The 15258-nt window shown below is 42.4% G+C and overlaps 1 protein-coding gene across 2 annotated transcripts in view; it reads left to right on the top strand.

Moving 5' to 3' along the window:
• Positions 1–15258, top strand: part of LOC147107022 (uncharacterized) — a 364818-nt gene that overhangs the window by 301302 nt on the left and 48258 nt on the right. For both annotated transcript variants that reach the window (XM_086007993.1, XM_086007992.1), the window contains one exon: positions 1041–1193. In XM_086007993.1, the coding sequence (XP_085864119.1) occupies positions 1041–1193 (153 nt within the window). The remainder of the gene's footprint in view (positions 1–1040; positions 1194–15258) is intronic.

Below are 15258 nucleotides of genomic sequence, written 5' to 3'. Positions count from 1 at the left end.
TAAACTTAATTTAGAAGGAATCACTAGAAATGATTGGTCTTTGTTCTTTTACTTTCTGGTACTAGCACCTACATTGTGTTGCCACTCCCCCCCACCCCCCTAGTGAGTGATGACACAGGTAGGATTATTTAATTAGTGATACATCTAGAACACTGGGAGATCTAAATTAGCCTGACAGCCTTATGGGGCACTTTATTCAGTGAAAGGATAAGGTTGTAAGAAAATAGAGCTTTCCAATTAACAACTCTTGGCACGTGCCAGAAATTTAGATCCGGAAATTGCACACCGACATACCGTTGATTTTCCTACCATTAAAATTAACAGATGGAAAGTCACAGGCCTGGGAGTGCCAAAACAGAAAATCTCATCTGATATTTCTGTGCTTTGTGGTTAACTTTACAACAGCTCAGAATTGGTTTGTGGCTATGTTGTCTAGTTTGAGTTGAATTAAATGATAACGTTATTGACTTGGGTATACTGCTCTTGTTCACAAGATCGGAAGATGGATTTCAACAAGGAAGAGCCTACAGCCCATTTGATTCCGTCCTTCCTGAATACCTACCATACCATTTCCCCATTACAGCATTCAGCTGTTCCAGCATAACCCTCTGCATAAAGAAATACTTCCTGATTTTTGTCCTACGTTTGGCCTGCATAATTCTGAACCTGTGCCCACTTGTTCTGCTGCCATGGTGTAGCTGGAAGTATATGCTCATAAAGGGCAGAGGGGGGGGAGTAGGAGGAGAGAGATGAAACCATCCATTTCTGTTATTAATGTATGATTCCAGATCCCCACATAATCTTTGCCTACCAAACAGATGGTCATATAACTTTGTGAATGGGTCTTGATGGAGTCGAAATGTACAGAATTGCTTTTATTAGAATGTTGATGATGTGCCTGGTAGCATTAATTGTTCTTATTAATGCCAAACAAGTTTAATTTAGGCATTCACTTTTCACAATATGGTTTATATAAGCTTATTTGTTAAATTAGAACTAAAACAGCAATATTTCAAAGTGCGTATGTGTTTTTTAATCAGAGCGCCTGGTGAAAATGTCATTAGAAGATCTCAGAGAATTCCTTCAGGAAATTATGTCTAAAAACTTTCATTATGATGACGATGTTGTTATTGATCAACTGGAAAAGTCCATGTCTGAGCTGAGAAAACTGAAGCTTGAACTTCCTCCACCAGGTATGTAGTAATTCTACAGCAGGCCAGCTTATTCATCTTTTAACATTCATCTCCATTTTAAGTTTCAAGCAATATTTGTCAAATGCAGAAAATTCAGTTTTTAATAAATTATATATTTTGTTTTCATTATTTTAAATAACTCCACTCTTCTCCCCCCACCCTTCACAGAAGGGTTTTTTTTTCTTTCCTTATGTCCCCTTTGGTCCCACCATGCCATATACCACTCCCTAGCTAGAGGGCAAAGTTAGCATTTTAAACTTCAGGCTTCTGGCCTGGTGATGAATTTCAGGAAATGTTCCTTCCCTCTGAACTGGAGGATAGCCTCCAGTTGGCATCTCCCCAGAGAGTAGCCAAGATGTGGATCTCGATATGAGCAACTGGGGGCGTCGACATGCAACACCTCCCATTTTGCAGCGGTTTTCAAAAGAAGTTCGTTTTCTGCCTCTACTTTGAGGCAAGTCAAGACTGTTATAATGGAAATGGAGCTAGACAGTTGACATAGGGTCAAAAGGGGCAAGAGTCTCGCTATGACTAGTACTAAAATGTATACTTGATGGAGTATTCATCCACTCTTTCAAATTTAATATGGATTCAGACAATGTGTGAAAGTGAGAAATTGGGTGCATAAATGATTGCAAAATTATCAGCAAGTTATTGCAAAAATGACTGGTCTTAGCAATGTAGGGAATCCATGTGCAGATATACTGAATGATCACTGCAGTGGTGATTTAAAGGTTAAGTCCCCATTTCATTGTAAATTACACATGCTCCGCCCATTTGTACCTGAATTTGCAATCGGGGTCTTACAAGTGCCAAATTTACATATTTAAGTAGCCTTGCGCCTGTTTCAGGCTATGGCTGAGATGCCCTCTCTCCGTTTTTCATTTGCTGGCCTTCAGTTTTCGGACTCAAAATGGGCAACTGTGAAATGAATTTCTCCCCAGGATCTCAGAACTTTTTATGAGATTTCAGTATCACACTCTGCAATTTGTCTATTAAAGTTAGGGTCACTAATTCATGGTAGCTAAGTTATATTCTGGTTTTCTTACATGAGATTATGGGATTCCCTGAAATTTTGAATGGTGTTTTGGGGGTCATATTCTGTGAATTGGTCCATTTTTCCATGATAACTACAAACAAGCGGCCTTTAGCATAAAAGTCGTAGTTTATAAAATAATGGCCTAGAAATTGGAAGCCAGTTTTGAAGAAAAAATGGCGGCTGCCTTGCTTCCGCCTACTTCCGGCATGGAACGCGGCGGCCGCCATATTAGGCAGGTTGCCTGTGCTCGCCTCAAATATTTTAATGATCAAGAGCGTGACGTCAATCGGCGTGCAACGGCGAATTGACACCGCTGAGCGATTTTGGATATCGCCGCTACTTTTACCGTCCTCTCCAAAGCACGCCCATGCATGCAGCTGTTGCCAGCTCATAGACCCGGGAGAAAGCGGCAGAGATGTATAGATCTCTGAAAACTTTTCAATAACTATGCTGAGTATGTGCAGCCCCACCGAACCCAGGCTCTGTGACAGGTGTGCATTCTTCATTGATCACTGTTTCGAATCATTTTGGCATTGTTTGCACTAAATGGTGTGATCAGAAATCTTATGACACATGCTGCATAAGTTTTCATAACTTCACGTATTTGGAACCTCAAACTGCTAGAATGATACCACCAAAATTGCAGTAATTTAATCAGTTAATGATTTTTTTTGATTAATAATTGTATTTGACAAATTAGCCGGCTAAATAGTTGAAAGTGTCAGCAGTTGAATTAAACATAGATTTCAGCTAAACTACAGGTTGCATTCTTTAAAATCTGACAGTTTAGTGTATTTTTAGGCTTTGATTTATCTTGCATACCCTTTCTGTCAACCTACAAAACACGAGAAACATAACTGGAAACATTGTACAGTACTTCACTCTCATAATTCCCGAATTCCTGATAACGCTGCACAGATACTTTAGACCCGACCTTTGGCCTCCTGCGGTTCTTACTGCCTGAAAGAGTACGCTGCACAGGAGGTTCTGCGCTGCGCTCATTTAAATCAACAGGCAGCACCAAAATAGCAGTGCTGCCTGCGCTCTTTTTACGGGCGGGAGTTAACCTTGGCCCATGGTGGCACCGCCCGTTTTCGGGTTTTATTGAATTTCTCGGCCGTGGTGTCTGCTATTGGAATATTTGTAGGACAAACCAGTAATAGCCATAACTTTAATTTAAGAAACAAATTCCCCTGGTGATATAGGAGTGCCAACTCTGATTGGACGTATTCCTTAAAATTTAATTGCACCATCTCCTGCCTTCAACCGCCCTGCCCAGTCAAACATTTTTTCCCATCTCCAATATTTTTATAACTAATAAATTAGTGCTCAATAAAAATGTCCCTATGATTTTTCTCCTGGGTTGCTCACCAGGAGATAACTTTAATTCCTGGAGACTCTAGGACAACACTGGTGGGTTGACAGCCCCTGGTGGTGTGGCGTTTTAAACTTGCGTTTCCTGTAGACCGGGGCTTCACTTTAAACTGCCCATCCATTTCCTTTGTACTCTAATTGACAGGATGTGACTAGTAGCATCCCACACGGATCTGTGTTGGGGCCTCAACTATTCACTGTATTTATTAATGACTTGGATGACGGGATAGAGAGCCACATATCTAAGTTTGCCAATGGCACAAAGATAGGCACTGTAAGCAGCGTAGATGGAAACATAAAATTACAAAGATATTAATAGATTCAGTGAATGGGCAAAACTGTGGCAAATGGATTTCAATATAGGCAAGTATGAGGTCATCCACTTTGGACCTAAAAGGGATAGAACAGAGTACTCCTTAAATGGTGAAAAGCTCAAAGCAGTGGAGGTCCACAGAGACTTATTGGTCCATGTACATAGCTCGTTAAAACATGGACAGGTACGAAAAATAATCAAAAAGGTTAATAGAATGCTGACCTCTATATCTAGAGGAATATGATACAAAGGGTTAGAAATCATGCTGCAGCTATACAAAGCCCAGTTGGACCACACCTGGACTACTGTGTTCAATTCTGGGCACCATACCTTAGGAAGAATTCTGGGCACCATCCCTTGGAGGGAGCGCAGCGTAGATTTACTGGAATGATACCTGGACCCCAAAGGTTGAATTACAAGGCGAGATTATACAAACTAGGATTGTATTCCCTGGAATTTAGAGATTAAGTGGTGATCTGATCAAAGTTTTCAAGATATTAAGGGGAACTGATAGGGTAGATAGAGAGAAACTATTTCTGCTGGTTGGGGAATCTAGGACTAGGGGACATAGCCTAAAAATCAGAGCCAGATCTTTCAGGAGTGAAGTTAAGAAACACTTCTACACGCAAACGGCAGTTGATGCTGGGTCAATTGTTAATTTTAAATCTGAGATTGATAGATTTCTGTTATCAAAGGTATTAAAGGGATATGAGGAAGAGGCGGGTATATGGAGTTAGGTCGCAGATCAGCCATGATCTCATTGAATGGCAGAACAGGCTCGAGGAGCTAAATGGCCTACTCGTGTTCCTTATTTGTATACACTTGCAGAAGTTTAGGTTTCTTATACCACCTTGTGGTCACTTTGAGGTGTTGCATCTAAAAATGTTACCAATCAAGTTACAGAGCTTACACTGAATTTACAGCACAGAAACAAACCATTCGGACCAACTGGTCTGTGCCAATGTTTATGCTTCACATGAGCCTCCTCCTGCCCTAGTTCATCTGACCCTATTAGCATAGCCTTCTACTCCTTTCTCCCTCGTGTTTATCTAGCTTCCCCTTAAATGCATCTTTGCTATTTGCCTCAACTACTCCATGTGGAGCAGGTTCCATATTCTAACCACTCTCTGGTCATATCATCATGCATCCAGCACGCATGCATCACACTTTAAAGTGTCATACTTTGTTACAAGAGCAAAACAGTATTTTTTTTAAATTTAGAAAGAGAAAGCTAATTATTGCCAGCTGTTTTTTTCTGACCTTTCCCCAAAGCTAAATGCCAGAGATTTACAAACAGCCACCAATCTACAGAGCCCTTTGTGAGCAATTCCTCACGGAGTATCTGAACAATGGGTTCAAAGGGACAGGCCAGGTTAAGCACAGCTCTATTTTAACAGTGAAATTCCACAACTTTACTCCACATCCTAGGCTATCTGAATGTTAAGGTAATTTATGCTGTGGTTATTATACTTAAAAGTTGGTGTAAGTGAAATTTAAAAAAAAAATTTCATCAGACTTCAATCAGTTAAATTACAATTACTAAATACTGTAATTTCCTCTAAAATTCACAGTGGTGCTCTGATTTCCAGGAAATACAAGAGAGCCCTGTATCATGGCAGTGGGGCCTGGCAATATAACAATGAAACTCTCTCGTGATCTAGACCGGACTTCCATATCGCAACCACGCGTACTCCTTTAATCTCTCAAAGTGGTCCAAGTTAACACTAGGCAATCAGTTGGATTCATAAATTGCTGTATTCCACAGTAGACATAATGGGGGAGAAATTCGGTATCGTCCCATTTGGGGCGCAATTATCGGCCGGGTGCAAAGTTTAGCACCTGGCGCTAATTATCGCCTCCGACTGCAAACTTGGCTTCTATTGCCCCTGGAGGTGATTGGAGTGCTAAATCAGGCGCTACACACACCTCTTAAGGTGCTAATGCCGAGGAGTGAGGCGCTACCTCAGAGCGCTGGCGAAGCTCATTTGATGTCAGTCAGCAATGGAACACAGACACACTGGCGCTGGGCAATTCTTAAAGGGTCGATCTTGCTCTCCATCCACACCCTGCTCATTGCAGCCTTGAATCTCGGCCTGGAGAGACCTGTTCATCAATTCTGCTGGAAAGAACAATGGAGAGGCCCAGGGAAAGAGCTCAGAGTGCAGCCCCCACAATCACTTCTAAATCGATGCAAGGAAGGTCAAATCAAAATGAGCCTGCAACGTGCTACTCAATAGCCCAAACTCCTTCACACAGCGTTGAATCTCTCCAGAAGTCTCTCTCTCTCAGATTGCGAGGTGCAAAAATGTCGCCGACAAAAAAGGCAGGAAGTGGCCACTTTAAATAGCGCTCCCCCAGTTCCTTCCTGACTGCAAAACGTTCCCCTCAACCTGTTGTCACTAGCGGCAGGCACTAAGGCAGGGGCGCCACTCAATATCCGGCCCGGGGCACTACCGGCGTGCTCGACTGACGTCACAATCTGCGGGCGCAGGAGATCGTGGCGGTAGTGTTTAGCGCCGCCACAAAATGTCTGGTCAATTTTGCAAGCGGCGCAAACATCGCTGCCCCCGGGCGCTAGTTGCTTTGCGCCCTTGTAGGGCGCTAATGGGAGGCGCAAAGCAACCGAATTTTCCCCCAATATACATAACACAGGAGCATAATGAAAAACATTTAGTACAATCAGTATAACTTCTATTTGTGTACTATTACAAAATATATTTATGCTAGCCCACTTCAGTGGGCCGCTTTACTTAATTCAAAAAGAGAGTCTGCCTGTCCAAAACAGAGATTCCCCACTTGCAGCCTGCTGCTGCCTGACAGACTTTAGGGAGTAATTATAACCCCCAAGAACGGGTGGATTTGGGGTGGTTGGGAAGTAAAAATTCTAAAAATTTCCAACCCGCCCACTTCCAGTTTTAACGGGGGTGGGCAGGTGGCCAATCCGCTTTCAGGAGGCAGGTAGGTTATTGAAGCTTTTAAGGAGGCTACGTGTCTCCATTTTTGCATGATCTTTATTTTTAACTCATGTTGAGCGGGTTTCCCGGAGCTCGGGAAACCCAGCAGGCAAAAGAAGGGCCGGAACCATAATGTAAGTGCATTTACAGCGCTGCTTGTGGACCAGGAGGAGCAGAAGCGTTTCCTCCAGTCCCAACAAACCGACCTCTTCACAGACCCCACTATTGGCTGACTTCGCCCCTCCCAACCTCCACAATCTACCCCTGACCTCTGCGATCTCCCAGCTCTCAACCACCCCCACAATCTCTCCCTCTCTCCTCTCCGTTGCCCGGCTGCAGCCTTGTGCCGCAGGCTTTCCCGCCCGATAGGCAGCCAGCCTGTCAACCAGGCTGCCTGTCGGGCGGGAAACCAGCAGAATAATTGTAAACGGCATTCTGCTGTTAATTTCAGCGGGATGTCCGGGAACCCCTTACTTCCCGGTTTCCCATCTAGAAATCCTCCCACCTCCCCACTCACTCCACTGCCCCGAGTTAATATTGGGGCCAAGGTGTCTGTATTGCTTCTTACAAAACCTCCCTTCAAAGACTTGAACAGATCAAAAGAGTTTGTTAACTGCAAGGTAATATAGGTGTCTTTCTGAGTGGCCAGATACGGCTCATAAATTAGCAATTTTTTGGGATCTGTGCAAAACAACTGGCCATCCCACTTTAAATCACCTCTCATCAGCTTATGGATGACCAACCCAGCACGGGCTGTCTGGACTCTTGTATTGTTCCACGGAAGCTCAACGTAAACTCGAGGAACAGCAACTCATCTTCTGACTAGGCACTTTGCAACCTTCCGGACTCGATATCGAGTTCAACAATTTCAGATCATAACCTCGGCCCCTATTACTTTTTTACTTATAATTTTTTCCACCCCTTTGTTTTGGGTCCTCCTTTTCCACCCCCCCCCCCTCCTTTCCTTTTGTTTCTCTCTCTCTCACTTGGCAGCTGTCTCTTATCTGCCAGTACACTTCACACCTAATCTCAGCTGCCTTTTGTCTCCACGGGCCTATTACCATCTCGTCTGGCTTCTAATACCTTTTATTGTCTCTTTTGTTCGTTCGCAGCCTTGCCTTCGATCTATTTTATTTTCTTTCCAGTTTTGAAGAAGGGTTTCGACCCGAAACGTCAACTCAAATTTCTCTCCACGGATGTTGCCTGACCTGCTGAGTTTTTCCAGCATTTTCTGTTATTTCTGGAGAAACTCTTCCCTTTCAGGCAAGCTTCTGCCTAACATGCATATTAAGATCACTATGCCCAAATCTTTTTAAGGAAAATGGCCAAGCCAAAATAAAAGATACAGTGAGACACATAACTTGATGCAGCAGACCATCGGCATGCTGAAGTAAAGGTTCAGATGCCTTGACTCATCAGGGGGTGTTTTGCTATACAGCCAGCCAAAATAGCCCAGATTATTGTTGACAGCAGCTTGTATAACTTCACACTGCAAATACATTGGTGCATGGGGAAAAAGACAGCCCACCACAACCTGTGGCAGAAGAGGACCTTGGCTTACAACCAGAAGAGATGCCTGCAGACCAATATTTGGCAAAAAAAATAGGATCCCACCATTACCCTCAGCCTTACTTCAAGACCATGAATACAATTTCATTGCACCACAACTACCATATCCTGACCCATTCCAAATTAACTCTCATGACTTATTACAGTACCAGTTAACCCAAATATTATTCACCCATTCACTGTGTGTTGTGACTGTATTTAATCCAAAGCTTCCCCTCTGTGAGAGTGTATGGCTTGTACCTTCTACTTCTCAATGTTGGTGTTTACTCAGGGGGAAGAGCAAGTGAAGTGCTTGACTGTTGTGTATCTAGGAATAGGGGTATCTCCTTGTGCTGGGTCAGAGGCCGTCCCTGCAACTACAGGCCTGCTGGCATTCTAGACTGAACAGTACCAGAGTGCAGCACATCATTTGCTCAGTGCTGGGAGCTGTGCAATATCATGTAAAGCAGTTGACCTCACATTATACGTCAGCACCCATGGTCAAATAGCCCTCGGTTCAAAAGCTTTCCTTCTCCCTTGGTTCTTCCAGTGAGAATTCTCAGTCTTCATCCCCTTGTTCCCCATTCGCCCACCAGTGGAAAGAATCACCGTTTACCCATAGTAAAGTTCCCAGGTCTCACTCATCCCTTTACAGGCTGCTCCTCTCAGTGTAATTCCCACTCACCATGTTGCTGCTGCTGCTCCTGGCTCTTCAGGAAATGCTGGGCCACACACTCAACCCATTCATCAGTCTCCCTCTCTCCAAGCCCCAATGGTCCTGACACTCACTCACACTCTCTCTCTCTCTCTCTCTCTCTCTCTCTCTCTCTCTCTCTCTCTCTCTCTCTCTGCCTGAGCTCCCAACCCTCATTCCATAGTCACCCTCTCTTACCCGCCATGGACCAATCTCCTGACCCTGTTCCCCAATTTCCCTCTCCCCCGATTCCCCAACCCTTATTCCCCAGTCCCCTGTAACCCTCTCCCCCTGACCCTCACCAGTTCCCTTTCATCCACTCTTACCCCCCATCCCTTTGATGCCTATTCTCCTGCATCCTAGGCCTTGTTCACCCTAACCCTGAACCTCTCCTCATCCGTTTATCTCTCTTCATCCCCCCCAGTCTCCCAGCAACCAGTCCGGCCCCGTTTTCAGTCACCCCTAAGCAAGAGCTGGCTCGCTGCGGCAGTAAGGATTGACGTCACGGAGCCAAAGGCCTGTCTGCGGCGTCAGCCGGTGACGTCACAGAGCGGGGGTGGGCTGCTGCTTCAGCATGAAATTTAAAGGACAAAGTTCTCCCTGGCTGCTGGCAGCAGTGCCCGGGCGATTGATGTCTCATTCCGGGAGACTCCCAGGCAATCCGAGAGGATTGGCAACCCTATGCCTTCTACATAAGAATAAAAAGAATTTTTAGAAACCAGTAAAGCCTTTAAGGCCAAATGCCGATCCCTTTTTAAAAAATTATTTTTATTCCTAATTTTCTTCCTCTGTTCCTCTCCTGAAGATATTGACCTCCCTGTACCTCACTTTGACTGTTTTAGGGCTATAACAGGCAACCATTAACCACATGGATTACTAAAGTGACTGAGAAAATGCTGTAATGCTTAAAAGCTGATTTCTTGAAACTAGTGGCTGATGTTTTTTATGGCGAGCAGCAATAATAAATCATATCGTTAAGTTTACATTTATCTTATTCTACGTCAGCTAATATAAATTTTGGTGTGTAATACTTCACTCTCTCCACACCCACCACTGATGGAATATATGGATGCTGCCTTATGAAATCTGTGTAGGTAAGTGGCTCTGTTCTGTTGTATGCATTCATCACTCACCAGTCAGTCGTGAAAACAATTTTCTAAACACTAGATGGCTCTTCACTCAATCCCATTTGGGGGAGCGGGTGCTTCAAATTTAATGCAACAGGGAAGAGGTACTGAACAATTTTTAATCTAAAATAAAAATAGAAAACACTGAAAATGCATAGTACAGTAGGTCCATCAATATCCAAAAGAGAAACCATCAATAGTAAACTCTTAAGTCTATATTTATCTTATTGCCCCAGTAAACTAAAATAATACTATAATATAATACATAATTCTGCCCACTCCCTATCCCTTCCCACCCATTGACATTCTTGGATGATGCAGTGTGACATCTGTAGGCAAGTGGCTCTGTTCTGTTGTGTACTTTCATCACTCACCAAGTGGTTTTGCCCATTGATGTCAATTACCAGCTGGTTAATATTTTGTCGAAACATTCATCAGGGCTAATTACTCTTCTTGGGCATGGTTGGCATTGTTGTAATAAAATTGGCACCACTGGCAAGACTGTGATGCAGCCCGAGCACTCCACTGAGCCATATTTTAATTCCCCAAGCCACTTATGTTAGCGGAAACGAAGAAACTAATCTTCATGGTTGTTCTTTGGCATCTATTAAGTAGCTTAACAACTGTAATATTCGAGTTAAAAGCAGCTGTGCCACTGAACACACTGAAGAGCAGAGATATCAGGGAGAACGTGGCAGCTCCCTTTAAAAAGAAAATACATTACACTGACTGCTGCGTCTATGCTTCTGGATAAAGTGCTGTTTGCCAATAAATGATTTTCATGTTGATGAGTTATCGAACAATCGGAGCCCACTAACTGTATATTAGAGCTAATTTTGAGATGAGACAATCAAGATACAGAAGAAATTTGATGAAAGAAAGACCTGCATTTATATAGCACCTTTCACAACCTCAGAGTGTCTCAAAGCACTTCACAGCCAATTAAGGACTTTTTGAAGTGTTGTCACTGTTGTAATGTAGGAAATGTGGCAGTTATTTTGCACACAGCAAGCTCCCACAAACAGCAATGAAATAAATGACCAGATCATTTGTTTTAGATGTTGTTAAGAGGAATGAATATTGGCCAGGAGACTGGGAGAACGCCCCGGTATCTTCTACATTCACCCGAGAGGGCAGATAGGGCCATGGTTTAACGTCTCATCCGAAAGGTGGTACCTCCGACAATGCAGCACTAAAGTGCCAGCCTAGATTATGTGCTCAAGTCTCAGGAGTGATGCTACCACTGAGCCACAACTGACGTCACAAAAGTGATTCCAATGGAAACTATTCCACACTGCAGAGCATAATGTTTTGTTCAGCTAGCAGAGTTAGAAGAATTTTGTCCCTACAGCCCCAGCTGACAAATATTGTATGCCTCAAGTGAAAAACAGTGAAGCTGTCATCTCAAAGATATACCATATAAAGAGATGGGTTCAGCATTTATGAATTTATTAGCGTATAAGATATGGAAACCTACAGAAAGAAACAGTGTGCCAATAATATTGGGGAAGGCTAACTAATCCTTTCATTCCCCTGTGTTCTGTGCAGAATTCTAAGCAGCAAAATGGAATCATGTGAGCAGTTGCAAGATTTTTGGGCAAAGTAGCAGACATATATGGACATTTTGCGAGGGGAAGGGGAACAGCCAGAAATCGTGGTCCATGTTGGAACCTATGACATAGGTAGAAAAAGCGTTGAGGTCCTCCAAGCAGAGCTTCAGGAGCTAGGAAAAAGATTAAAAAACAGGACCTCAAAGGTAGTAATCTCAGGATTACTCCCAGTGCCACGTGCTAGTGAATATTGAAACAGCAAAATAGTGCAGGTAAAAGCGTGCCTGGAGAAATGGTGCAGGAAGGAGGGTTTCAGATTCTTGGGGTATTGGGACCAGTTCTGGGGGAAGGGGCACCTATACAGGATGGACGGGTTGCACCTGAACAGAGCCAGGACCAATGTTCTCACTGAGAGGTAACTAGTACTGTTGGGGAGGGTTTAAACTAATTTGGCAAGGGGAGAGGAACCAGAAAGGAACAGCAATGAGACCGGAACACAGAGAAATATCAGCAGCAGTAAAATTATAAATATCCCCAAAATTGCAGGGACCAGATTGAGGAAAATGACAAAGGAGGTATTAAATTGTATGTAGGTCAATGTCCATAGTGTAGCTAATAAGGTTGATGAGCTGCAGGCACAAATTGCCATATGGGATTATGATGTGGTTGCATTAACAGAGACATGGCTTAGATAAGGCCAGGAATGGGTTCTTAATATTCCTGGTTACCAAGTATTCAGGAATGATAAAGAAGGAAAAAGTAGAGGGGTTATGACAGTATTGATTAAGGATGATGTTACATTTTTAAATAGAAAGGATATACTAGATGGTTCTGGAACTGAATCTATTTGGCTTACATAGGATATACAGTGCAGAAACAGGCCATTCGACCCAACCAATCCATGTCGACGTTTATGCTCCACTTGAGCCTCCTCCCATCTTTCCTCATCTAACTCTATCCGCATATTCCTTTCTCCCTCATGCTTATAAGGCTCCCCTTAAATGCATCTATACTATTCGCTTCAACCATTTCCTGAGGTAGCGAATTCCACATTCTCGCCACTCTCTGGGTAAAGAAGTTTCTTCTGAATTCCCTATTTGATTTCTTGGTGACTGTCTTATATTGATAGCCCCTAGTTTTGCTCTTCCCCACAAGTGGAAACACCCTCTCTGTATCCACTCCATCAAAACATTTCATAGTTTTAAAGACCTCTATTAGGTCACCCCTCAGCCTTCTCTTTTCAAGAGAAAAGAGACTCAGCCTGTTAGGTATACCTCACATTTCTGGTATCATCCTTGTAAATCTTTCCTGAACTCTCTCCAGTGCCTCTATATCCTTTTTATAATATGGCGACCAGAATTGTACGCAATACTCCAAATGTGGTCTAACCAAGGTTCAATACAGGTTTAACATAACTTCTCTACTTTTCAATTCATTCCCTCTAGAAATAAAACCTAGTGCTTAGTTTGCTTTTTAATGGCCTTGTCAACCTGTGTCCCTACTTTTAGTAATTTGTGTATTTGTACTCCGAGATTTCCTTTGCTCTTCTACCCCATTCAGATCCGTATTTTCCAAGTAATATGAGACCTCCCTATTTTTCTTACCAAAATGTAATACCTCACATTGATCTGTGTTGAATTTCATTTGCCAATTATATGCCCATTCTGCAAGTTTATTAATGTCTTCTTGTAATTTGTTGCAGTCCTCCTCAGTATTGACTATTAACCACGCCCCCCCACCCCCCCCCCCCGCCGCAATTCGGTGTAATCTGCAAATTTAGAAATTGTGTTTTTGAGTCCAAACTCTAAATCGTTAATATAAATTGTGAATAGCAGTGCTCCCAGCACTGATCCATGTGGAACTGCACTTCCCACCTTCTGCCACTCTGAATAGCTACCCTTTACCCCTACTCTCTGCTTTCTGTCTTGAAGCCAGCTAGTTATCCATTCTGCTACTTGTCCCGAGTCTGCATTCTCTGGCCTTTTTCATTCGTCTATTATGTGGTACTTTATTGAATGCCTTTTGAAAATCTAGATAAATTACATCTACTACATTACCCTTGTCTACTCTAACTGTTATCTCTTCAAAAAATTAATGAGGTTGGTCAAGCAAGACTTTCCCTTTTAAAATCCATTCATTATATTTTTGGTTTCTAGATGTTCTTCTATTTTTTTCTTTAGTAGGGATTCCATTATTATTTTTCCTACCACTGATGTTAAGCTGATTGTTCTATAGTTCCCTGGACATGTTCTATCTCCCTTCTTAAATATTGGTATTACGTTAGCGATCCGCCAGTCCTCTGGCACTACACCTTGTTCTAATGAATTATTAAACATGTGTAGTAATGCCTTTACTATCCCTTCCCTAAATTCTTTTAAAATGTGCGGATGAGTTGTCCACCTGTTCTGTCTCCCTGTAAATACTGAAGCAAAGTAATTATTTAATATTTCTGCCATCTCTCTATTGCTGCCTGTGATATTATCCTGTCCATCCCTTAGTGGCCCTATTCCCATTCTGACTTTCCTTTTTTAATTATGTACCTGTAAAATATTTTACTATTTTGTTTTATGTTCCTTGATAATTTAATTTCATAGTTCTTTTTCGCCTTTCTAATTTTTTTTTGACTTCTCTTCTAAGCTCTTCGTATTCTCTCTTGTCATGCTCGCCTCTGCTGTCCATTTACTTAGTGTATGCCTCTTTCCTTACCCTCAATTTTTCCCTTATGCCTTTATTCATCCATGGTGTCTCATTAGTGCTTAGCTTGTTCTTGTTTTTTAGCGGAATATATTTGAACACTTTAAAATATTTCCCACTGCTGTTCTGCATCATTATTTGCCAATATTGTTGTCCATTTTATTTACCCACGTTCTATTCTCAGCCCCTCAAAATCGGCTTTTCTCCAATCTATTACCCTGGTCTTCGTCATACTTACGTGCTTCTCAATTATTATCTTAAAGCGTATTATATTATGGTCACTATTGCCTAGATGTTCGCCTACTTTTACTTCTTTTATCTGCTCTGGTTCATTCCCCATTACTAGATCCAATCACGAATCTTCCCTTGTTGGGCTTTTTACATACTGGGTTAGAAAGGAGTCCTGTACACATTGTAGGAACTTCATTCCCTTATCCCCTTTATCTATCTCTTCAATTAATATCGGGGTAGTTGAAATTCCCCATGATGATTATTCTATGTTTTTTACTCATTTCCCTAATTTGTTTGCATATTTTTCCTCCACCTCCCTTCCACTATTAGGTGGTTTGTAAACTAACCCATTAGTGTGATTGATCCTTTGTTATCTTTTATCTCTATCCTCATGGATTCTATTTTTGTCTTGCTGATAGCTACATCACTTTTTTTCTACTGCCATTGTGTTATCCCTAGTAAGTACAGCCACTCCACCTCCTCTTTCTCTCTCTATCTTTTCTAAACATGTTATACCCTGAGTTAAGGAACAGAGAGGGAA

The sequence above is a fragment of the Somniosus microcephalus genome, chromosome 15 (assembly GCF_052327205.1).
Source record: "Somniosus microcephalus isolate GS21.2 chromosome 15, FLI_Smic_1.0, whole genome shotgun sequence".
NCBI classification, from domain to species: domain Eukaryota; kingdom Metazoa; phylum Chordata; class Chondrichthyes; order Squaliformes; family Somniosidae; genus Somniosus; species Somniosus microcephalus.
Note: the sequence above shows the minus strand (reverse complement) of the source record. Positions and strands in the feature narration are given on the sequence as shown.